The sequence below is a fragment of the Orcinus orca genome, chromosome 19, assembly GCF_937001465.1.
Source record: "Orcinus orca chromosome 19, mOrcOrc1.1, whole genome shotgun sequence".
Lineage (NCBI taxonomy): Eukaryota > Metazoa > Chordata > Mammalia > Artiodactyla > Delphinidae > Orcinus > Orcinus orca.
The window spans coordinates 12,698,457-12,722,814 of NC_064577.1; the positions used below are offsets into that span (position 1 = coordinate 12,698,457).

A 24,358-nucleotide genomic window follows, 5' to 3' on the forward strand; every position below is an offset into this window, starting at 1 on the left:
GGAAATACCTGTGTGTCCTGGAGTTGAGACTCAAGACCAGCTGCGTCCTTGGCAAACTTAATACCCTTTTTCTCTGCTTCTTCTAGAAGAGTTGAGACATTATCCAATTCATTCTGCAAGGAGGAGTGAAAGGTTATGACTCACTTCAGCAGTAGGCAGAGAGAAGAGTGGTGGGTTCTGGACCCTAAGTGCACACAAAGCGAGCATATCGTGGGGAGGAGGGGCCAGCCTCAGCTGAGGAGGGCTCACCACCGAGAATCTGCCGCCCCCGTGAGCAGGCCCTGAGCCAGCCACCGCAGAGAGCCTCCACCTACGGCCCGGACAGGGAGGCTTAGGACGGCAGAGCCCACACGTGGGGGGCGTTCTCCTAACTGGCTTGCTATCTTGTTTTTCAGCGTCAAGAGACAAAAATTATACCAAATCCTCTGAAAGAGTGGCTGCTGTCCTATGTGAGGAGGCTCACGATCAGCAGGTGTTTTATTTTAACCCTTTTTCACACGAAGATGCACCATCCCTATACTGGGGGGAGGTGGGTAGCGGGCGCGAGTGTAATTCATTTTCTTAGAGAACTTGAAAACTTTATCACACAGATTCAGATAAGTTTAAATTCTAAGAGTCACAGCCCACAGTTCTTTCTAAGCTGAAAGAAAATCTGGTATGATATACTTATCATGAATATGTAGCTATTTCTTATGGTCAGATTTTATGAATAATGTGGTAAAAACATTTTTTTCTTTTTTGTGTTTAATTAATGATAGCTCTAAAATACCTCCCGCCCTAGAAACCCCCATGGCGTAAGACCGTCTATGTTTTTTGTGGGGACAGTGGGTCGTAGACAAAAGGAACAGGAGCTGCCCTTCGTTCTAGTCTGTCCTCTAGTCACGTGGGCAAAGGGAAGGCACACGGAGGACGTTTCTATACTTGAAACTCAAGCTGATGGCATTTGTTTTTCCTCATTTTAGCAATGCCCTTCAGAGATCCCCCCACTTCATCAGTCTTGGCGGCAGCGGGGCGGGGAGGGCTGTGGACTCAGCAGAGCCCAGAGGCAGGCAAGCTTCTCACGTCCTCATCCACCAGACTCACCCGGGGGGCGCTGTGAGCTTCAAGTGGGAGAGCGACACGAGGAGCCTAACGTGGACCTGAGGCAGCCCGGGCGACCCCAATGTCAGTCCCCTCCCCACCCCGCCAGACACTGGGGGCGACGTCCAGGAAAGGCTTTCCAGGCCTACCTGTAACTTATTCGCTTTCTCGGCCAGTTCCACCCTGAGTCTGTCTCCTTCCGAGACCTTGGCGTGGAGCTCCTGGACCTGGGCGTCCAGCTTCTTCCTCTTGTGCTCAGACTCGGCCTTGACCTGCTGCAGCACTTTCACCTCGCACGCCAGCTCCTTGTTGTCTGTCTCCAGGCCCTGCTTGTTCTTCTCCAGATTTGCCTTGAACTAGGAGAGAGAAGGGAGGAGCACTTCACTCGCAGTTCTACAACAGAGGACGCAAAGGGCGCGGCTTTGGTGTCCGGAGAACCGTGCTGACACGGAGTGAGCCTGCAGTCGACATCTGTTGCATAAATGAAGGAAGACACCTGCTGTTCTCGGAGTGTGAAGACTTCTGTGGGCGGAGCACCCCTGTACACCCCGCTCAGGGCAGCAGATACAGTATGGGGGGGGCGCTGGCAGCACCGCGGGGGGCCAGCATGTGAGAGGAGGAGGCGGGAACGATGAAGCAAGGGCAACGATGTGTGCGGTGCCTGAGACAGACTGGAGGCGGGAGGGGCAGGGGGCAGGGCACCAGGGACACCCAAAGGGCCTGGCGGCTTCTGGGCAGCAGGTGAGCGAGAGCAGGATGTGCAGCTGCTGAAGCTTTAGAGCTCAGTCAGGAGGAAGAGGGCTATCGGTGAGAGGAATATGTGATTTAAAAATAAAATCAGGGGCGCCTGGCTCCCCCAGGCCAGCACTGTGCTCTCAGAGAGCGGCCGCTGCGGGAGCACCTGGACACCCGCGCTGCCCACCGACGTGTCCCTACCCTCTTCGCCTGCTCTAGCTGCTCCGACAGCTCCTCCAGGGCGGTCGCGTGTCTCTGCCTCATGTCCTGGATCTGAGCCTCGTGGTTCTTCGTCTCCTCCTCGAGAGCTTTCTTCAGCTCTGCCACTTCTTGTTCACGTTTGGTGCTAGAGAAACATAATTTTAGAGGAGGAAGCTCAGAATTAGTTGAATGACTAAATGAAATGCACATTTTTAAAGTTCTGCTTTTGTTTGAAACATGACATGGATTCCAGGAGGCTGGCGTGTCTGTTACTGTGGTAGCGGGAAACCTTCCAGAACCAGCATGACCCCCATTCCACATGCGACTTACAGTCGAGACACGGTGTAATGTCCCTAAGGGTCTTCGGACGTCCGGGGCAGCCTGGGTGTATCACAGGCCAGGCACTGCTTAACACAAGATGCCAAAATGCCTGCCACAGCGCCAGCAGGCATTTCAGTAAAACCGGAAGAGGGTAAATCCCCAAAAGGGCTGGTAAAGGCTCATCAGGCGGGACACTGCACCCCGACAAAAGTGGGGCTGAGCGCCACCTTTAATTTAAGCGCACAGCTTAACACTGAAACCAGTTAAGGTAAATACCACTCCTGCCGAGAGCTGCCGTAACACCCAGAGCTTAGAGAGCAGTAACTTTCCCATCACTCTGCAGCACAACTCTGGCAAACTTGCTCTAAAACCCGTGGCCAGTCAAAGCAGTGACGTATATGCTGATTGCTGTGTGGGCGCACTTTCCTCTCTACAAGGAAGCGAAATCTAGGGGCTGCGACCAGCTGCGGCAAAGAGAAAAGGGGCCCAGGTGGCTGCTAGCTGCGTGGTGGCAGGTCACCAGACAAAGGGAGCCACCAGAGTCACGGTGGTGTAGCCTGGCTCGGCCACACGTTCACTGGAGGGGAAAGGCGTGCGGGGGTCTGGCCTTGTCCTCTGCAAGCTTCCGTGCAGAGGAAGGGATGGATGCTGGAGGTGGGGGAGGGGCACCGGCATCCAAGCATCAGCCCGACAGGACAGACTCCATCAAGGTTACTTCAGTTCACCCCCCATCTACCAGATAGCAACACCATTTCCCCTGACGCGTCGGAACTGCAGGCCATCCGACCCCTTCACCAGCAGAAGCAGGGAGTGCTGTGTTGGAGCACATCCACGGTTTTAACCAATATGCACATACTGGACTTCCCTGGCGGTCCACTGGTTAAGACTCCGTGCTTCCAATGCAAGGAGGGTGGGTTTGATCCCTGGCTGGGGAACTAAGATCCTGCAAGCCGTGCAGTGTGGCAAAAAAAAAAAAAAAAAAGCGCATATCGTTGGTACGTGTTTTTTTTTTAAACAAGAGTTGAAGGGAAGAAGTGAGCAGAACCTTTTTTTCTACCGTGGTTGAAAGCTCAGCTGAGAAAGGCTATCTCAACCAAGTCTAATCATTACACTGTGGGTTCCAGCCCACAGTTCAGTGGTTTCCAGATATTTAAAAAGCAGGTATTTTAAAGCCAAGGCCAGGACTTAAAACTGCTAAAAGCAGAGCTGCTCTGTGGAGGCGGGTGGGAGGGCTCGGGTGGCTCTGCGGGGACACACCCTCCTGTTGCCCTGAGGCCCTGCGTGTTAGCGGGCAAAGTCCCTGGCACGCCCGTTATCAGGCTCACCTCCTCCGCTTCTTCAGCACTGAGCGCTCCGGACACCCCCTGTCTGACCTCAGCCTGACGGCTCGGCACGGCTTCTCTCCAGGCCCAGAACCTGACGGGCACACGCCCCTACCCACCTGCCTCTGTAAGTGACCCCTACTGCCCTCGCCTTGCTGCAGGCTTTCCCTTAGCCCCCTTCTCGGGGGCAGGCTCCCCTTCCCACCACGCACAGCCTGGGACAGGTGGCAGGGGTGTGGGGGTGCGTGCGTGTGCAAGCAGCCAGGTCTACCCGCCAAGGCAGCCTGGGGATTCCTGGGCTGGCCTCACGCGCCCGGCAGCTTGGGTCTTGAGGAGGGAGGAGCCGGTCAGGAGGCCAGCAGGGGCCTCAGGCAGCCCACCTGCTCACCGCTAGTTGCGCTCTCTCTCCCGGGACTTCCCGTGGGTCGTGTCTGGCTGCGCTCGTCACTTTCCTCTTGCCTACGCTCGGCGGCTGGCCCATCTGTTACGTGGGTACCTGCACTCACCTGTCCTTTTGTCTTTGTGGACACGGGCCTCCTCCTCATCTGTTTCCTCACCACTGTTCATCAGACCAATTGCTGCAGCCAGCAGATGCCCAAACAGCCCCATCTCCTCCTGTTTCTGTGTCTGTCCGCTCTAGCCCTCTGGTCCCTGCGCCCCCCTTACTTGGTTCAGGTGTGACTCTCCCTCCAGCCAGGTGTGCATACCTGGGGCTTTTCTGATCACACCTCCCTCTGTGCACCTGGCTGGGGTGCATCCACCCGCCCTGTGCTTTCCACCTACAGGCGGTTGGTTTCTAACCACCGAGATTTTGTTACTGTTCCACGTGCCACTGTTTCCAGGAGGGAGAGAGGATGCTCGAAGTGACAGCATACAGGAAACACCCCACTCCCCGAGGACGAGCATCTCTGCCCTGCCCCCACTCACCGCAGTTCCTGCTGAGCTGCTGTGGTGTCCAGCGTGTCCTCAAGCTCTGTCTTCAGAGCTTCCAGCTCCTCACTCAAGTCCCTCTTCTGCTTTTCCGCCTTGTTCCGCGAAGCCTTCTCGGATTCAAAGTCTTCCTGCAGCTCAGCAAGCTGGGCTTGCAGCTCTCGCACGACTTTAAGCGCGTTGTTCTTGTGCAGTGTCTCGTCGTCACCCCTGCGGAGACACCCGGGCACGGGAAGCGCTCAGAGCCGGCGCCCGGGGACTCTTCCCACAAGGAGACCCTGAGACACCACCCCCAGCCCACGGCCCACGGCTTGGAGGCCCAGAGCTGGTATCAGGATGGAGCCTGGGTCCTGTCCAAAGGGCTAATAAAGTTCTCCGTGAAAAGGTAGGACCATCTCACTTTAATGATTATAATATTTAAAAATTCCCTCTCAAGCAAATGTTCTTCTAGTTAAAACACTGCTCAAGGTAGCGGTCTTGTCCGTCAGATTGGTTCCAGCCCACGGCAAATGTGCAAATTCAGAGAAGTTCTTGGAACAAAGTGGAAGCAGACCCGCCACCTTCACACCCTCCACTCTACGCCGCCTCTATCCTCTGGTGCATCTTTTTGCTCACGTGTGATTTAATGTGGGTGGATGTTCTGACCGGGGATGGGTGGGAAGTTTGAGATGAGGGAGGGGAAGCTGACACATGGGAGCAGGTGGAGAATTTTAGTTCTGGGTCTCAGCCCTCACCTCTGTAAGTGGCCGAAGAAAGACTAACAGTGACAGAGGCAGAGAAGAATTTGTTATAAGATTTTCTTGATTGTAATAAATTATAAATTAAACTGAGTCCTATGACCATGTAACCAAATAGTTATTGGTTAAAGGAATGAAATGAAATATTAGCATAAATGTATTTACTATATATGACTGACATTCTGTAACTGAATGGTTTAGGACTGAGTAGCAAATCGTGCTACAAGAGGGGGGAATACTTCTGAAAAGTGATTTCCTCTAAACTTCTAAATCGTATTGAAATTAATCTGTAACGTACAGAAACCAGAGCATTTGATATGGTTAAAACTGTTGGTTCAGGTGTGAATTTTCAAGGATTTCATGATATGACTCGTGATTTTTAAGTGTAAATACCAAGAAGGATTGATGAGATTTTCTGGCTGCCCCATCACACATGCTCCCTGGTCTCCCAGGCCCGTGTCACACCCAATGACGAGGAAGCCATACGTCGGTGTCCCGGGGTCTCTCTGTCGGGACCCCCTCCAGCCACATGCCTAGCGCAGACCTGGCCAGGGCGCCCTGCAGCTCCTCCTCCTTCTTGGCCACCTGGATCTTGAGCTCGTCAATCTGCGCCTGGAGCTCGGCGATCTGGTCCTGCAGGTCTGTGGTCTCACCGTCCAGTTTCCTTTTGGCCTTTTCCAGTTCCTGGCGGGTCTTCTCCTCCTTCTTTAAGCGCTCTTTAGGGCAAGAAACAAGAAGCCCTTCAACACACTGAATGTCATTCCATATGGACAAACTCAAAAAGTAAACTGATTAAAGTTGAAAATTAGCCGTTGCGTTCTAAAGCACGTCGCTGCCAACCGCTCCATCACCTGAAACCCATCAAGATCAAACCGAAGGCGAGATATATTAGTAGGAGGATGGGATTTTCAGGAAGAAACTGGGAGGATTCTAAGGACATCCTTCCACAGGGAGCGGGCCCCCGCTCTCAGAGCCAAAGTGACCTGGACTCCGTGCTGTGCCCGGGATCGCAGAGGGCTTGGCAGAGGCGGGGTGGCAGGTGACTCCTGTCCCCCCGGCTCCCCTTCCACCGGGAGTCCCTGGTTTGAAGCCAGACTGCAGTTCCTGAGCCCTGAGGGCGAGAGGGCAGAGTGTGGGCATCTCTCCCGCCCGCCCTCTGAATCCTGCAGTGATTCCTTAATTAGGGCCGGGATGCTTCCCTTCACACACTGTCCTCACCCGCCCAACAGTCAGGTGAGAAAAGGACAGGCCTACCTACCCTTCCCAGAAGAATCGCCTACAGGTAAGAATGGTTTAGGGAAAGAATTTCAGGCTGACAACAACGAGGACAACAAAATCCTAAATATTGTTTTAGAAACCACTCATTTTCTCCCCGTTATAAACGACCACACGCCGGCAGGGTGTTAAGAGCCAGGTTCTTCCTCCTCTGTCGATGCCAGTCTCCAGCTGCGGGTCAAAGGGAAGGTTTTCTGGGCTCTTTCCCACTTCCACCCTCTTTTCTTATTTCTTTTGCAGAAGGCAGTGATCCATTTTGCAAAAATCCTAGCATTTGCTGACATGACTTGGGCCATCAGAGTGAGACACTGCTACCATGCACAGAGTCTCCTGTCCCTGTCAGGTTTTGTGTCAGCAGCTGTCCCTTCGTGAAGGGAAACCTAGGCACCTCGACGCAGCATTTAGATTAAACACATACAAATTTAACGGCCTGTACAGCTCAAACTTAATTTACGTCCCAACTGTGTCCACCAAAGGGCAATCTACTTTACTACAGGACCTATCTTTAAAAGTTTAAAGATAATCTAGTGCCGTTTGAAGACACTAAATACTGGGTGACTAGGCAAATGACGACACCATATAAGAGGGCTATTTTAATAGCTGAACCCAAACTGATGAGCGGTCCCCATGTACATTTTCTATCACAGCATGTTCTGATTTAAGTAGAATCTAAAGGCTCACATGTCCTAGCCCTAAATTTCTCTAGCCTCCAACACTCACCTTCTAAGTCTGAGATCATCACTTCCTGCTTATTCCTGATCTTGGCCAGGTTTTTTGCCTTTTCTTCCTCTTCAGCCAGCTGAGAGGAACACTCAGCAATGCGATCTTCCATGAGTTTCTTTTCCTGAATAGGAAAAACGGCTTCAGAAAAGGCATTCAAAATGACAAGTGGGTTTGGTTATTACTTAGAAAACAAGTAACGTTGGCACTGTCACCCCCAGCAGACCGTATATTCCAAAGGCAGGAAAAGGAGGCTCAGGACCCTCCAGAGCTTCGCCCGCCCGCCTGGCCTGCAGTCCCGCAGCCGGTGCTCAATGTATTACCGCCCAGATGGGAACAAGTCGTCGGTGAGTGTCCAAAGGGCACAAAATGTCCACGTTCAGTCATCTCAGGGATTAAAAGGATGTTTGGTGGATTAAAAAAATTAAATAGTTTCTGCCTTTAGAAATCTATACCGACTATAAATCTGTAGAGACTTAGAAAACTGAATAAATGAACTTGAAATCTTGAGAACTTCCTGTTTGAAGCCACTTTCAGTGAGAGCATTGACACAAGTATTTTCCATATTCTAAAAGCAGCTCTTGGACTCCCCTGGTGGCACAGTGGTTAAGAATCTGCCTGCCAATGCAGGGGACACGGGTTCGATCCCTGGTCTAGGAGGATCCCACATGCCACGGAGCAACTGAGGCCGTGCACCACAACTGCTGAGCCTGTGCTCTAGAGCCCGCGAGCCACAACTGCTGAGCCCACGTGCCACAACTACTGAAGCCCGCGGGCCTAGAGCCCGTGCTCCGCAACAAGGGAAGCCACTGCGGTGAGAAGCCTGTGCACCTCAACGAAGAGTAGCCCCTGCTCGCTGCAACTAGAGAAAGCCCGCGCGCAGCAACGAAGACCCAATGCAGCCAAAACTAAATAAATAAAATACATTTATTAAAAAAATAAAAATAAAATCAGCTCTTAAATGGAAATAGTCTCTTACTTTGATAAATTTGGAATTTTGGTCCTCGAGAAGCAGAATCTCCTCTTCCATCTTCTTGATCTTGGCCTCTGCCGTCACCTTCTCCAGCTGCAGTTTCTGGCGAGCCCCCTCCTCCTCGTCCAGCTGCTCCTCCAGGTCCTTGGGGAGAAGTACATGCGGTCAGTCTCCACACTTTCTCTACGAAATTCTACACATGCTAACAAGCAAGGTCAAAATGAAAGGCCAGTGTTTGATTTTCAAAATGGCAGGGTTATTTTTAAACATATAAAATGTAATTATGTGAAACAGACACTTGTGTCCACTATAGGTTAAGTACAAAGTGGGTCAGTCCTTCTAGAAGCCAACATGGAAGAATAGAGCAGCTCTGAAAAAGAGCATTTCTTTTAAACCAGCGGTTTCAGGAAAAGGCACAGATGTGATTTATATTGAAAAGACCTGTAGCAAAGTGTTATTTATCACACTGAGGAACTATGAACATACTTCAAAAAAGTCTTGGTGATTAAAAGTGGGTACATTTGTAAAATGGGATAATGTGTAGTTATTAAAATCCATACTTTAGAATAGTAGTAACACAGGGAAACTGAATAATATAGTCCAGCTACATCAAACACATAAGAGAAAGACAACTCAGAAACAACCATGGAAACAGTACAGGTTGGCGAGAATGGACTGTCTCAGGTCAGGCGTGCCGTGCCGTTCACAACGAGTGCATCGCCAAACTGGGTGGGATTCCAGAGTTTACACATGGTTTTCCTATAACATGCTTCTCTTTATTTCATACCCTACATTATTGTAGCTAATAAACATATGCATTACAGAACAGAGTTGTATATACAAATCAATATATGGCCAGTTTAAGAAACTTTCAAGGGACTTCCCTCGTGGCACAGTGGTTAAGAATCCACCTGCCAATGCAGGGGACATGGGTTCAAGCCCTGGTCCAGGAAGATCCCACATGCCACAGAGCAACCAAGCCCGTGCGCCACAACTACTGAGCCTGCGCACCTAGAGCCCGTGCTCCGCAACAAGAGAAGCCCCCGCAAAGAGAAGCCCGTGCACTGCAACGAAGAGTAGCCCCCGCTCGCCACAACTAGAGAAAGTCCGTGCACAGCAACAAAGGCCCAACGTAGCCAAAAATAAATAAATAAATTTATTTAAAAAAATTAATAATAAAAGCTCATAAACACAGAGGTTAAAAAAAAACTTTCAAGGGTAATTTTGGCTAAATAATTTATCACGGTCGATTCTGTAATGAAACCTCTGCACAAGATTAACCTTTTTTGTGAAGAACTTCAAACACACATATAAGTACAGAGTAGCATGGTGATCCTGACACAAATGCATCAGCCCAAGCTTAACAAGCATCAGCTCATGGTCAGTGGTCACTTCTAAACCCCCAGCTTCTCCCTCCTCCACTGCGTTATTTTGAAGCAAATCCCAGACATCATATTTCACCTGTAAACCTTCAGGCTCTATCTCTAAAAGATGAAGACCATTTAAAAATACACTTGTTTGAACTGGAATCCAAATAAGGTTCACACACTGTGATTGATAAGACCCTTAAGACTGCTTTAATCTCTAGGTTCTCTTAAATTTCTTTCTCCTCCCTTTTTCTCACCATTTATTTGTTAAAAAAAAAAAACCAAAAGGGCTTCCCTGGTGGTGCAGTGGTTGAGAGTCCGCCTGCCGATGCAGGGGACGCGGGTTCGTGCCCCGGTCTGGGAAGATCCCACATGCCGCGGAACGGCTGGGCCCGTGAGCCATGGCCGCTGAGCCTGCGCATCTGGAGCCTGTGCTCCGCAACGGGAGAGGCCACAACAGTGAGAGGCCCACGTACCACAAAAACAAAAACAGAAACAAAAACAAAAAAACCCCCAAAAGAACCCCACAGGTCATTTGTCCTACAGTTTCCCAGAGTCTGGATTTTGTCCACTGCATCCCTGCACTGCACACTCCTAAGGTGACAAAAGCAGTGAACAGAACAGTGGGTCCAGTGTAATTCAATTAATAAATGAATCCACATATATCTGTTCAGAAATATATGCAAAAAAATAATAGGGATTACTGGGATGATGGGTGGGAGGAGACTTCTAAGTGCGATTTTATATTCTCTGGGTATTCTACAATATAGTGTTATAATCAGGGAATTAATATTGAAAACAAAACAAAACCCAAAAACAGCTCTAGTAGTTTTTGGTTGAAAAGGAGACAGATCAGAAATCCCTGAAAGCCTCACTTGTGTGGGTGGGGCGGGGGGGTGGGGAGGACAAGAGACCAACAAGGTTGGGTTTTCCCAAGAGCCATGCAGTTAATATAGAATCTCAGATATTCCATAAGAGGGGGAAAAATATTTAATAATAACATTACCATAAATATTCTACAATGTGTTTGAATTTACAATGGAGATATTAAGATAACAGTGCAAAGTACTGAAAAACAAAACAGGCAAACAGCAACAACAAACCCTGTTCTTACAAGGAAATGCTTGTTTTCTAAAGAGAGTAATGCAAGCATGTCATGTGAAGTTGTTAAAACGTGGAGCGTAAAACAGTAGGTTGGGGAGACTGGAGATGACTCTGGGTGTCCTTACCCTGTGTGAGTAAAATATTATCACTGAAATGAGCACATGCTCTGAAACAAAGAGAAGATCAAAATGGAAAACGAATTTGAAAAAGGATACATGTATATGTATAACGGAAGTACTTTGCTGTACACCTGAAACTATCACACCATTGTTAATCAACTATCCTCCAGTATAAAAATAAAATGTTTAAAAAAAAAAGAGAAAATCAAAACTGTTGATAATACCACCGGAACTCACTATTATTGGTGACTATTATTCTAGATCTTCTGTACGTCCCCTTATAAAAATCATACAGTTTGTAAGTTATATACTTTTAGTTAGACCTTACTGTGTATACTCTTTTGCAAGTCCCCTTACTAATGTATTATAAATACCCATAAAAATAGACATCTTTTAAATTTATAACTGTATATTATTACCGTAGTTTAAGAATCCCCTATTGTTAGATAATTAGTAGGCTTCCACTGATTTATGCTTTAAGTCCTAGAACTAGAATTGCTGGATTAATGTGTACTTTTTATAGCTTTCGTGATATTTTGCCAACCTATTATGGGATACTGGAAAGCTGTTTGTGTTGAAGAACGGAGAGGGCCTGGACAATTTATTGTATGGGGTATTTGCCAAGGAAATAATATGATATCTTTTGCGGTTCTGAGAAATGTCTGAAATGTCTGTGCTTTGCAAAGATAAGCCAAGTGGTGGGGATAAAATTAAGGGAGAGATCTGGAAGAAAGAAAGTTTGGTGCTGGACCCATGAAGCAGCGGGGGCAGATACAGACACCCTGACACTCAAGGCCATACTGGATAGGCTGGGGTGGGACTCACGGAGAACGAGTCTCAGGGCACAGGCACAATCACTGTCGTCTGCATCACTCATCTGGGTGTTCAATCAGAGAGAACCGCGCTTCGTGTGAGGACAGCTGGATCTCAATAAGAAAGTAGCTACCAGCAGGAAGGGCTAAGTGTTTTATTCCGATTCCTGGCCACCTCCTGCGTCAGTGCTGAGCATTTATTATGAACCACACCACCTCGTAGGTGTCTCTAATGGATGGAGTGAGCAGTGGAATTATTAATGAGAACACAACGAACAAACTCCGTCCCCGCAGACCCTGGGACGCATCCTCTAAGATGCCACAGCAGAACATAAAAACGATTCCTGTTCAAAATAACAAATCTGCGTTTGGAGGAATCTATTACATGTGTGCTTCGAGTGATCTTTTAAAGGGGTGGGGGCGGTGGGGAGAAACGACTTATTACTTAGGCTTCTGTTGCTCCTCAGTGGACACAAGAATCCAAACCCAGAGCCTCTCTTCACTCAACAGATCCATCTGGAAAACCCCAACTATAATCCTAAATGAAGCTTATCACAGATACCTGGATGTGTGCTTGCATTTTCTTCTTCTCATTTTGGAGGATTTGGTTTCTTTCTTCTTCTTCTTCAACCCTAGACTCCAAGTCATGGAGAATCTCTTCTAATTCCTGCTTCTTAGCGGCAAGTCTTGCCCTCATCTCTTCTGCTTCAGCAAAGAGCTCAGTCTCTGCCTGTAGTTGCTCTGCCAGGATATTCTTCTCTTCCAGCAGCTGCAATCACAGTAAAGCGTCCGGTGCTATGACTGGCCGGTTGTGCACAAGAGACAGTCACTGGGACTCCAGTGGCCAGTGCAGGTCGCCCAAGAAACCCGGAGTTAAAAATACATAACGTCACTCGCAAAACTTTCAAATATATCTTCGGCTCTAGCAAAATAAGCTGGGTGAAAACTTGAGACAACAACGAAAAAGGTTATCCTGAATAATACATATTAAATTCATGCTATTTGAAAGAATTCCCTTTCTTACTATTAAGGTAATTCACAAAGGGACCAAAGAATAGGAGGAGAAATATTATACAAATGCTATGAAGTTCATGGTGACTGAAGCCATCTGGTATCAAATGATATTCTGGCCTCTACTGTTAAAACTTTTTGGCCCTGAACACATCAGTCCTATCACTGTCGACTACAAACATTTCCTGAGTCTCTGCTTTGTCCATGAAGCACGGCTCCCTGAGAACGGGATGTGGACTCAAGACCACTGTGGCTGGAGAACAGGCAGCGGGGTGCCTTGTACTGTCTCATCCTTTTACTTTTTTCTAGGTCCCTTGTGAGCAGTCACAGGAAGGTGCTAATACCAGGAGAAGTGTCACCGGTGTTAAACGCACACCTGATAGCAAACTTGATCATCTGGGTGTCCAAAGGGTGACAAAGGCAAAAATGCAAGAGCTCAGGCTGATTTCAGTTTATATATACCCCAATGCTTGGCCTAATACATCTGCTACCTCTGTGCTCAAACGTCTATGAATACACATAAAGTAAGATGCTGTTTATTTGGAATTCACTGGGTGGGTCCCTATCCGCGGGATCGCGCATCTTCTTTCAGGGCTGAGCGGGAACTGGTGAGCTGTACCTGTTGGTGCTTCCTCTCCATCTCCTCCAGCTCCCCTTCCACCTTCGTCTGCTTCTCTTTCACCTTCAGCAGCTCTTCGTCTTTGGCCTGGAGTTCCTCCTCTTGGCGAGTGACTTGTAGGAGCGGCTTCACCTACGTTCACGACATTGAACACTGAATGTCGCACCCTGCACCTCCCCGCCCCTGGGCTTCTCTTGGTCCCGTGCGTGCCACCCCAGGGGGAGCCGGGCGCCCACCTTGGTGAAGACGCGCCACCACTGCCAGTGCCGCAGCTTCAGGTACGCGGCGCAGTTGCGCTGCAGCACCTTCAGGGCGCTCAGCTGCTGCTGCTTCTTGGCGAAGGCCCTGAAGAAGAGGCAGGAAAACTAGTTAAAGAAAACTGTGGTTTTGTTTTTGTTTTGTTTTGCTTGTAAACAACAATCATTTATTCCTCACAGTTCTGGAGGCTGGGAAGTCCAGGATCATGGCCCCGGCAGATTCCGTGTCTGCCGAGGACCCACTTCCTCACTGACAGCTTCTTCTTGCTGTCGCCTCACGTGGGGGAAGGGCAAGGAAGCTCTGTGGGGTCTCGCTCATGAGGACACTAAGCCCATTCGTGAGGGCTCCACCTTCATGCACTAATCACCCCAAAAGCCCCACCTCCAAACCCCATCCCACTGGGGATCAGATTCTGGCGCACGAATCTGGGGGACACGTTCAGTCCACAGCAAATAAGAGAGAACTGGCTTTGACAGCTGCTGTCACAGGAGACTTCCTAGAGGGAATGTTCTTTGTGGGCTGGGCTGGGGATCGGGGACACGACCACGTCCCTGCTGGATGGCGGGCCTGCTCCGTCCACCTCAACTCCTGTCACGGGACCTGGCACTCTGTTCACAGACGCTGCCGGAAACGGCCCCTGCCACCTACCCCCAGACACACACGTCCGTACGCGCGCGCGCGCACGCGGGTGTGAACAAGGCCCTGCTCTCCCCTTCCCTTTGCTGCGCTCCTCATCCATCCTCTATTAGATACTCCTTCCTTTTTGGATGTGTCACAGGAGAAACATCCTTCTTTCTTTCTAAGGTACCCTTTCTCCTCCTTCCCTCCTGGACTGGACCTGCAGATCCTCCTGCTGACACCTCTCATCTACAGACGGGCTCAGAGAAGCCCTCCCCGAGGACCCACGCTGAAGCAGGACCCCTTTATTGTCTGTCTTGGCCCCTTGTTTGTATCCTTGTTTAGAACGTGTATCTGCTTACCTGGCTCTCGGTCCCACAGGACAGGGACCTCAAGTCTCCCGCGCTCTCGTATTTCTAGCACAGAACACATGCTTATTAGCACAAGCACACACTCTAAGCATTTAATACATGATTTCCCACTTACTTTCTGGCTAAGTAACCTCTGCAAACAGCCTGAAAGAAGATAATGATATCGGTAATTTTTAAGTCTCTTTCTTCCTCTAAGTGTGCCAGAACTCCAGCTCTGAAAAATATCTTGCTCTGTCCGATCCTGTACAAGTTTGGGTCCAATTCTAAAGCCCGGATCTGAGAGAGAGAGAGTCTGTTTGTTATTTTTGCTACAGGAAAGATTGTGTCAACAGCCCACGAACCAGAAAAATCCAGAAGAGCTTACCATGCGCTCACAAGCCTGTTTGCCATCCATAAAGCCCTTAGGAATAGCATTTGGAGTTAGGATCTCGTATCTGTAAGAAAAGCAGCCCAAAAGCCTTTTGTAAAAATCTGTGGAAATGTTTACCTACTAACTATGAGTTCTGCTTCCCCTAAGAGGCAAGGATATGATGGGCAATCATGTCGAGTGAAGAGTAAAGAAATGACCAGCTGATAATCTGAGGTTTTCTGCAGATCTAGTTTCTATCTCTTAAAAGCAGCAGCAAAACGAAAATGCACTCATTTCTCCCAAGTCAGAGACCATGTTTAAGAAGTTGTGGTGGAGAGGAATCAAAAGCATGGTGATTTTAGAAACTTTCTGTTTTTTATTTCCCACAAAATGTCCACATCCTCAAGATGCAAGCAGAATCTGGCTCTTTGCGTGTCGAGTCACTGTCAACTTGTAGGCATTTATTAGATAACAGAGAAGGCTGTAAGAGCAATGCTTGGAGGGCCTCTGTTTAGAACAGGAGGAAGGGGACTTCCCTGGTGGCGCAGTGGTTGAGAATCCACCTGCCAACGCAGGGTACACGGGGTTTGAGCCCTGGTCTGGGAAGATCCCACATGCTGCGGAGCAACTAAGCCTGTGAGCCACAACTACCAAGCCTGTGTGCTGCAACTACTGAAGCCTGCGTGCCTAGAGCCTGTGCTCTGAAACGAGAGAAGCCACCGGGATAAGAAGCCCACGCACCGCAACAAAGAGTAGTCCCCGCTCACTGCAACTAGAGGAAGCCTGCGCACAGCAATGAAGACCCAACACAGCCAAAAATAAATAAATTAAAATTAAAAAAAAAAAAAAGCACAGGAGGAAGTCTCAGGGTGACTCAAAACAGCACTGGGCTGGGCGCACATATGTTCTCCGACCTGCACACTTGAGGGCTGTGCATTTACTATATGTGTGTTATACCCAAGAAAATAAATTTTAGCACAAAGACAGTGGCTGTATTAAAAGATGAATCCTGGCTACTTCAACCAACTTCGTGTTTTGGATGCTAGTTATGTTCCATTTTCTTCTATCAAATAAAAAGTGAAGGGCTTCCCTGGTGGCGCAGTGGTTGGGAGTCTGCCTGCCGATGCAGGGGACATGGGTTCATGCCCCGGTCCGGGAGGATCCCACATGCCGCGGAGCGGCGGGTCCCGTGAGCCATGGCCGCTGAGCCTGCGCGTCCGGAGCCTGTGCTCTGCAATGGGAGAGGCCACGGCAGTGAGAGGCCCGCGTACCGCAAAAAAAAAAAGTGAAAATCTACCAGCTCGTTTATCATATGGTGGGGCCATAATAAGGGTTTCCCCGAAAACCTGTAGGGATTGGAACAGTTTTTCAACTGGATTCCCTCTGGGAGAAAGGGCTACTCTTCGACCTGCAGCACTGTTTATTTTATGGAAAAACAAATGCTTCATATTTGGAAACCTGATTTCCAGGAGCAAAGAGGAAAAAGGCAAACTAGACTAACTGTTAAAGAAAATTACATAATACACTTTAAAAAAAACTGTTGTCCATCATATGTTTTCATCCATTTCTACTGCACACTGATCTTCTCCCTCTTGTTTTTTTCCTAATTCTTTTCTAATCTCCACCTATTTCCGACCCTACTTTAGTAAAAGGATTGTAAGAACACACACACGGGCACACACAGTGGGAAAAATATATACATACACACGTACACAGATATATTCATTGAAAAAAAGATGGAAAGAAATGTCCCAAAGTGCTTTTAGGAGTCACACCTGAATAACTTATATTTACTTTTAACGTATTTAAAATTTTTCCTAAAAGGAACATACGTTATTCCTATATTTTATTTTTATTTTATTTCTTGTGGTACACGGGCCTCTCACTGTTGTGGCCTCTCCCGTTGCGGAGCACAGGCTCCGGACGCGCAGGCTCAGCGGCCATGGCTCACGGGCCCAGCCGCTCCGCGGCATGTGGTATCTTCCCGGACCGGGGCACGAACCCGTGTCCCCTGCATCGGCAGGCGGACTCTCAACCACTGCGCCACCAGGGAAGCCCCCTATATTTTAAAACATCAGTTTAAAAAAAAGTTATGCTTAAATCCCAGGTAGAACTGTCTGAATGAGTGAACTGTAAGTTCTCAGCTCTGTTTCCTCACAGCTGCCTCAGGGTCCCAAGGCCCCCGTCTTTGCTGCGCCCAGAGAAGTTATGAGCACCCTGCCTCTTTGTAAAGTAGGCACTCAATATTCCCGACCAACGATAAAGGGAATAATGATGACTGCCCTCCTATATGAAAAGAGAACGGAAACCCTCCAGGGAACAAGGAGGAGTCTTTTCGCATCATCTCACTGTTTGATTCACATTCAGATAAGCTTTGATACACGCAGAACCCAGGTAAAGGTGAGCAATACCTCTGTCTGAATTCCTGGAAAACAATCCGGTTGGGGAATCCCTGGCGACAGATTCGGATCCCTTCCAGGACACCGTTGCAGCGAAGCTGATCCAGCACTAGGTGCGGGTCCAGTTTCCCAGCCTAATCGAGCAGATGACAGTGTTAGAGCTCCATCTCTGGGACCGGACCTCGATCCGCCTTCCACACCCGCCTCCGTTTGGCTAAGCACGTACCCGCTTCTCGTGATTCGGAATGATGCAGCGCACGAAGTTAGGGTTGGTGTTGCGGAGCGTCGCCATCAGCTTGGTGAGAGATTCTTTGTAGAGCTGCCCGACTGTACGGAACATGCCCTTCTTGGTTTTATAGGCAGAGCCAAAAGCTGTCTCCGTCATCCCCGTCACTTGGTCCAGACCCACGATCCGGTCCACTGGTGGAAATAAAAAAGACAAGCGAAAATAAGGCAACTCTAACTCTTGGGCAGGGAAAGAAAAGACAGAGTGAGAGTGCAGCAGCACAAGCTTTGTGGGACAAATGATAAGAGGTGCCATAGAGGTAGGGCAGTCAGCATATTTAGACACTGCACAAGCCGTGGACCTAAAAGCCACACACTTCTAGGGCAGGATACTGTAGCGCTTTGACAACTTCGTACCACACCCCAGCAGGTGCCTCCCGCTGCACTAGTTTCAGGAACTCACTGCCTGACACCATTGGCCTGTCACATATACAGTTATTTGGTAGATGCAAGATTACTGGCTGGCACTGATACACAAACCGACACGGTGACAAGTCTCAAAATAGGAAATGGCTTCTAAAAATGTACATTGAGATATACGTTTATACAAAGCAAGTCCACTTAGTGGACATGCTCAGCAGTTAGGGACCAGAGTCATCTCTTACGGGTCATTAGATTTCCAAAGAGAAAGGCCAGCAAATGCAGGAAGATTGGATCACCTCAGCTCAGGTTTTTAGGAAGGAGTAAACTTCAACTCTCTCCTCAAAGCATGGATGACACTCATGAAAGGGCAAGAACGCTCCAGCGGAAGGAGTCTTCTGAAAAGTAATCAGTGCCCGAGCTCAGTTCAACGATGGTTAAACCTCTCAGACGCTACGCTCTTATTAAAGCAGCGGACAGTTTCCACTGTCCACACACCTAACGCTTCCCGTGATGGGATCACACGCAGAAGCCCGGCAAGTGCACCGGCCGCCAGCCAAACATTTGGTGCCTAATACGCTCTCGTCAAAAAAAATCTGATGAGTGAACGAAACACACAACTGAAATACTTCTTTAAAAAACCAAAATATCAATTGAACTACCCCATCCACGCTCTCTTCGACCCCAGCAGTCCCCTCCGTTTCTCCCGTCTGCGCCCAGGGCAGAAAGCACGTGGGGACCAGGCACCACGTGAAGTGCTCTCTCAGCAACACCTCAGTCTTGATTCCAATCCTTGCTTTCCAGGGAGGTTTTTATGGAAGAGGCGACCATGGCCCAGGAGGTAAGGGAACTTGTCCAAGTCACGCAGGCCTTCCGCGGAAGCTGCGAGAAGGGTGGATGACGCCTGCACACTGCCTACACTTTCCCCTGAGTGAAGCCACCAGACTCGAGGGTTGAGGTCAAAGCTAGCCCTGCCTGTGCCCCTTGGAGACCAACACTCTCCCCTGGGCCTTCAGCCCGTCTCTCCTCACCAAGCCTGCCCCTGCACGCGCCATGACAATGAACTTCCGTGAGCCACCCGCTTCTGTCTCCTCAGAGCCGGGCCTCTTTCTAGGCGGTTCCCACACCTGCCATTCCTCATCCTTCCCGCCAGTTCCTCACTGTGCAGCCGACTGGCTTCCAGGCCACCCTCCCCCCACACCCCATTCCACTCAGGCCATGACAGGCCCGGGCCTTATTCAACTTGACCCTGGTCCATTTACCTGTTGACCATCACAGCAGCATTCTAGAAACTCGCCACGCCTGGCTTCTCTTGTGGACTAGGGACCCCACCTTCTCCTGGCCCTCGACCCACCTCTCTCACTACCACACTCTCCTTGATGACTTCTCTTTTGCGTTTTCTGTACATCACGACGCTCACTAAGGGCCCAGACTCAGCTCACCTAAAATCCTTTCTAGAATAAGACAGGACACAAGTGCGGGCAGAGAGCATTTGACCAGAATTCCTCAAGCCCCGATCTCATCCTGGGCGATCACATCATACCTGACCTCCCAGCATCAGTCACTGAACACCTATATTCTCCTGTCCACCCGGAAGTCACACAGCTGCCTCTGCCTTCCCCACAGTGCCTCTCACGTCTGCTTTTCTCAGTATCACCCCCCTCTAACCTAGTGCGACGCCTGGCATATAACATGCTTGATACATGTATGTTAGCAAATAAATGAAGTAAACGTTAAATGCTTTCATAATTACAAACAGTGAGAAATGCACTGAAAGAAAAGAACAGGATGCTACGAGAAGGATGGGCGGTTAGAGACCTCTCTGGAGAAATTACGTTTAACGCCTTAAGGGTAAGGACGAGCCAGTGCGGAGATCACTGCAGGCAGTGGCAAGAGCAGGCGTGAAGGACCAGAGGCAGGAAGAAGTGCAAGCAGCTGGTGCCAGTGGGGCCTCAGGAGTGAGGACGTGAGGACACGCACGCAATAGAGAATGGACTGGGGGAGGGGTCAGGGAGCAAGGTGTGGCCCATGCTGTAGTCCAGGCTCTGAGGGAGAAGATGGTAGGCTGAACTTGGAAGATCACAGAGGAGATGGTGGAGAAGGAAGATTCCAGATGTGTTTTGGTGGCAGGACTGCCTTGCTCTTAGGATGAACTTGGTATGAAGAATATGGCAGAGGGCGAGGGCAAGAACTGGGATTTGGGCTTGGGCAGGCAAGTGGCTGGTGACACCACTGGGAAGATGGGGAGAGAAGGGGGTTCTGTGGGTAGAAAGATGGATCCAAACTCTATTCAAGTTTGGGGCGCCCGTGACACGCTGAGGCAGAGATGTCAAGTGGACAGCGGACAGTCTGCTGCTAAGAATAGAGGTCTGAAGGAGAAAAGGTAGATTTGGGGGTTGCTGACTTGCAGGTAGGATTTAAAGTTACGGGACTGGATGAGCCCCCTAACGGGCAAATGACCAGAGATGGGGGTGTGGGGCGAGCCCCAAGGAGCTGGGGCAGATGGAGGAGTCGGATAAGGAGGACGAGAAGGGGCTGGACGTAGGGGGGCCCAAGGTCAATGTCCTAAACTGAAGCACATTCTCCCCATCCCTCCTCCTGTATATCTAGTGCAGACGTGGCCACGGGTTACTCAAGCCAGAAACCGGGAGTCGGCCTCCATGTCCCTCCCACATCCAGCTGCTGATTTACCGGAACCAGTCAGGACAAGCTTCCGGGGTCTTCAGTCCATCCCTCCTCTCCACTGCCCTGGTCTATGCGACAACGCCCTACCAGGTTCCTTCCTCTAGCCTCACTCTCCCATTTCATCCTCCACCCCTGCAGCCACAATGTGCTTTCCAGTTACACCTTTGTCACCATTAACAGCTGTGTCTAAAACTAAGCAAGTTCCTTGCTCCTAGACTTAAGATCCTTCCATTTCTCCTACAGCTTGTAGGAAACGGTCCAAATAACAGCCCAGCAGCAGAGCACAGGGATGAAGAACTCTACACAGAGTCAGAAACACCTGCCACCTACAAGCTGCGTGAACTTGGGTCTAGTTACCCATCTTCTCCCAGCCTCAGTTTGTTCCTCTGTGAAATGGAGCCAAGGTGACCTACCTTACAGAACCGAGGTGCCTAGAAAGCATGAAGTGCTCGGTGAAGGGACCTCCTGTCACCTTCCCTAGACGCCAGCTCTACAAACCAGCTGCATTTTCTCAAAGACACAAAGCTCTCAAGTCTTCACCCTTTTCTCTCTGTCAGGAACCCCGCCTCCTTGCAAGCTCATAATGGCTTTTAAATCTCCATCCCTTTCCCTACCACCTCTTCCTGTCCACCTGCCTCCAGGCTAAACAGGCCACTCCCTCCTCAAAGCTTCAAATCACATATGTCAGACCCTGGGATGACACTTCCACTCTGTTCCCTGTATATTCCTGCTGGACTAAGCTTCCGGGGACGTCTCTCTCCAGCATGGAACACACACGGGGTCCTGAGAGCAGATCCCTGGTGCCCCTGGGCCCCTCTGATCACCAGCTCAGATGGCTTCTTCTGCCTTCCCCACGTCCTGACGTTGGTCTGAGCATGGTCCCTGGCACATAGTAATTTTTTTTTTTAAACAAATATCCACTGAATGAACACAAAATTACCCACAAGAACAAGTCACGCCCATAACAAAAGAGAAGGAGCCCCATGCTGACTGCGGGGGTTTAGCCGCACCGGTCTGCAGCTCTTTCCCTGAAGGGGCAGCTCCTCTTCCACAGGGCAGGGTGGCAGGGACCCGCGATGCAGCCCCAGGCAAGGACCACTTTTATTTTGTTTTTTAAGTAATAAACAAAAAATATAATATAATGAGCCTGATTTTCAAATTTAACTTTAATAAGGGTAATCCAAAGCTAAATATTCAGATTTTTAAAAAATTAATGCTTCAAACTTTCAGTTTTTTTTTTTTTTAATTCAAATACTTAAACTCAGGGTTAGTTTCTACCAATGAGTAAAATTATTGGGTAAAAGAGAAACACTTTGGGAACTTCATTAAATGCTTTGGGCCACACTAATCATATACGATTTCACTCAAAAATCAAGACCCAGGGCTCCCCTGGTGGCGCCGTGGTTGGGAGTCCGCCTGCCGATGCAGGGGACGCGGGTTCGTGCCCCGGTCCGGGAGGATCCCACATGCCGCGGAGCAGCCCTTGAGCCATGGCCGCTGAGCCTGCGCGTCTGGAGCCTGTGCTCCGCAACGGGAGAGGCCACAGCAGTGACAGGCCCGCGTACCGCAAAAAACAGTGAGAGGCCCGCGTACCAAAAAAAAAAAAATCAAGACCTAGAAAAACCTCTGGGTTTTTGTTTGTTCGTTTTTTTTGCGGTACGAGGGCCTCTCACTGTCGTGGCCTCTCCCGTTGCGCTCCGGACGCGCAGGCGCAGCGGCCATGGCTCACGGGCCCAGCCGCTCCGCAGCACGTGGGATCTTCCCGTACCGGGGCACGAACCCGTGTCCCCTGCAAAGGTAGGCGGACTCTCAACCACTGCGCCACCAGGAAAGCCCAAGAATGGCTTTGTTTATCCTCCTCCTCCATCCAGGAAAGGCTGGTTAGGCTGCTGGTGGGCACTGCAATTCATTACTTGGTTGCCCAGTGGCCTGAAAAGAGTTCCAAGTATTTTATACTAACAACTTATTAATCGATAAACCCTACGTGGACAGTCAGAAATGAGATGAGCTCCACAGACCTGCGATCTCTAAGGGCATATTCATAGTTTAGTTTTACGTAAGGAATGGTGTCGTCTGCAGCCGGAATGCTTAACTGGCCCTTCTTCTAGCGGACGGTCTCAGGAGACAAGAGGAATACATGAGATTTTTGTGTTCTTTAAATCTGTCCATGGGCCAAAATACTAGTGCTATTATTTCATTCGAAGTATTTAAGCCAGTTCTTCAGAAACTCTCTCTAGATGATAGAGCTGGAGACCAAAAAGGGGGGGAGAAGACTGTCTTAATGTTAACTTCAATACCCAGACACAATGATTAGGAACTACACCACACACTCCCATCCTAGCGAAGCCTCTAGTCCCCAGCACGGTGCCAGGCACATGGTGGATTCTCAGCGCTCATTTACATAGACTAAAAGACTGTTCTACCCTTAAGGTACACTAAAATGTTACGAACAGTTGAAAATGATTCCGAAACAAATATTGAACTTCTATGAGTTCCCAGAGACAATCTTAACATTGAATCGTCTATCTCCAGGGCACGGCTATTACACAGTAATAACAAATTTGCAGTGGTTACATAACTGGGTTGTAGAACCAATCTGTTAAATGTTCTAGGGTGTTTGGGAAGTTTGAGAAAACTTCCAGGAAGTTCAGCAGTTGACGGGGAGCGTGTGAGTCAGGAAGAGAGCAATCTGGCCTCCCCCAAGCGCCAGTGTTAAGGTGACCTGAAATTTGTCTCCCTTACCCACCCTCCCCATCTGTACTTTCTGCCCCTGCAGAAGCCGAAGTTTGGGCACACAGGGAGCCCCACGCTTCCCGCCAGCGCCTCCGGCACGGCTACTCCTGCTTTCTCCTGCGGGCAGGTCCCGTGAATATGATTCATGCCCACCGCGGGCAGCACAGCATGACTGCCTGTCAGCGGGACCTCGGGGCACGGAAGAAAAGAGGACCTGCGTGAGACGATGGCCAAGGAAATAAGCATTTATTGATCTTCTCTGTTTTTTATAATTAGAACAGCAGCAGCAACGAGGGTGCGACAGCAATTACGGTAGCTGCAGAGGCAGCCACGGCAAGTGCAAGGCCAGGCAGGCAGCGTGTACTCAGGCACCTCCCGGGCCGGGTCAGGCTCTCGCTGCCTCGTCTGATACTCACGGTGACCCTGAGAACTAAGTGTCACTGTCCCCACTGGACCTCGGGAACTGGAGGTGCCGTCCCCGGAAGCTGCTTCTCCTCGAGCTCCCAACTCCGGTTAGAACTCAAGATAAAGAAATAGGAAAGAGTAGAATATGCAGCGATGTATAAAACCTTCATCCACTGAACACGAAGACAATGAAACTGCGAACAGAAACCGGATCAGACCTAAACCAGAGAGTCTAAAAGGCACTAAAAATGGGGGTTAGGACCAGTGGATACAATCTATACGGAGATCCAATGATGACCGTTTTTATCAGTCATGCTACTGGATACTAACGACTCACTGAAGGAAAAAAAAAAGACTGGTTCAAAGTCTTCGAAGTCAGAACGTCATCATTTCTGTTATGCCAAGAAGGAAGGGAAGAATTCCGGGGCCACTAGGAGATGAAGGGAGACCCCAGTGGGTCAGCCCTCCCGCAGACCGGGACCGAGATCTCCCTGCTGATTCCCAGCCCCAAGTGAATTGCTGTCACCACGTTTCAAGCGCTGCTTCTACGAGAGATTGAAAAGGGAGGC

At 49.5% G+C, this 24,358-nt stretch overlaps 1 protein-coding gene and 1 long non-coding RNA gene across 14 annotated transcripts in view; one reads left to right on the forward strand and one right to left on the reverse strand.

The window, feature by feature from the left end:
• The window catches only part of MYH10 (myosin heavy chain 10), a 134,093-nt gene that overhangs the window by 16,975 nt on the left and 92,760 nt on the right, over positions 1–24,358 (reverse strand). For all 13 annotated transcript variants that reach the window (XM_033422869.2, XM_033422872.2, XM_033422868.2 and 10 more), the window contains 14 exons: positions 17,548–17,741; positions 17,334–17,455; positions 14,938–15,007; positions 14,689–14,849; positions 13,563–13,671; positions 13,327–13,458; positions 12,259–12,465; positions 8,301–8,438; positions 7,322–7,445; positions 5,871–6,042; positions 4,587–4,799; positions 2,017–2,161; positions 1,230–1,436; positions 9–113 (listed from right to left, as the gene is read on the reverse strand). In XM_033422869.2, coding sequence (XP_033278760.1) covers positions 9–113; positions 1,230–1,436; positions 2,017–2,161; positions 4,587–4,799; positions 5,871–6,042; positions 7,322–7,445; positions 8,301–8,438; positions 12,259–12,465; positions 13,327–13,458; positions 13,563–13,671; positions 14,689–14,849; positions 14,938–15,007; positions 17,334–17,455; positions 17,548–17,741 — 2,099 coding nt within the window. The remainder of the gene's footprint in view (positions 1–8; positions 114–1,229; positions 1,437–2,016; positions 2,162–4,586; positions 4,800–5,870; positions 6,043–7,321; positions 7,446–8,300; positions 8,439–12,258; positions 12,466–13,326; positions 13,459–13,562; positions 13,672–14,688; positions 14,850–14,937; positions 15,008–17,333; positions 17,456–17,547; positions 17,742–24,358) is intronic.
• LOC117200361 (uncharacterized) lies at positions 113–2,233 on the forward strand. The gene is made up of 2 exons (XR_007473342.1): positions 113–472; positions 963–2,233. It is a non-coding gene; the product is annotated as an uncharacterized LOC117200361 (long non-coding RNA).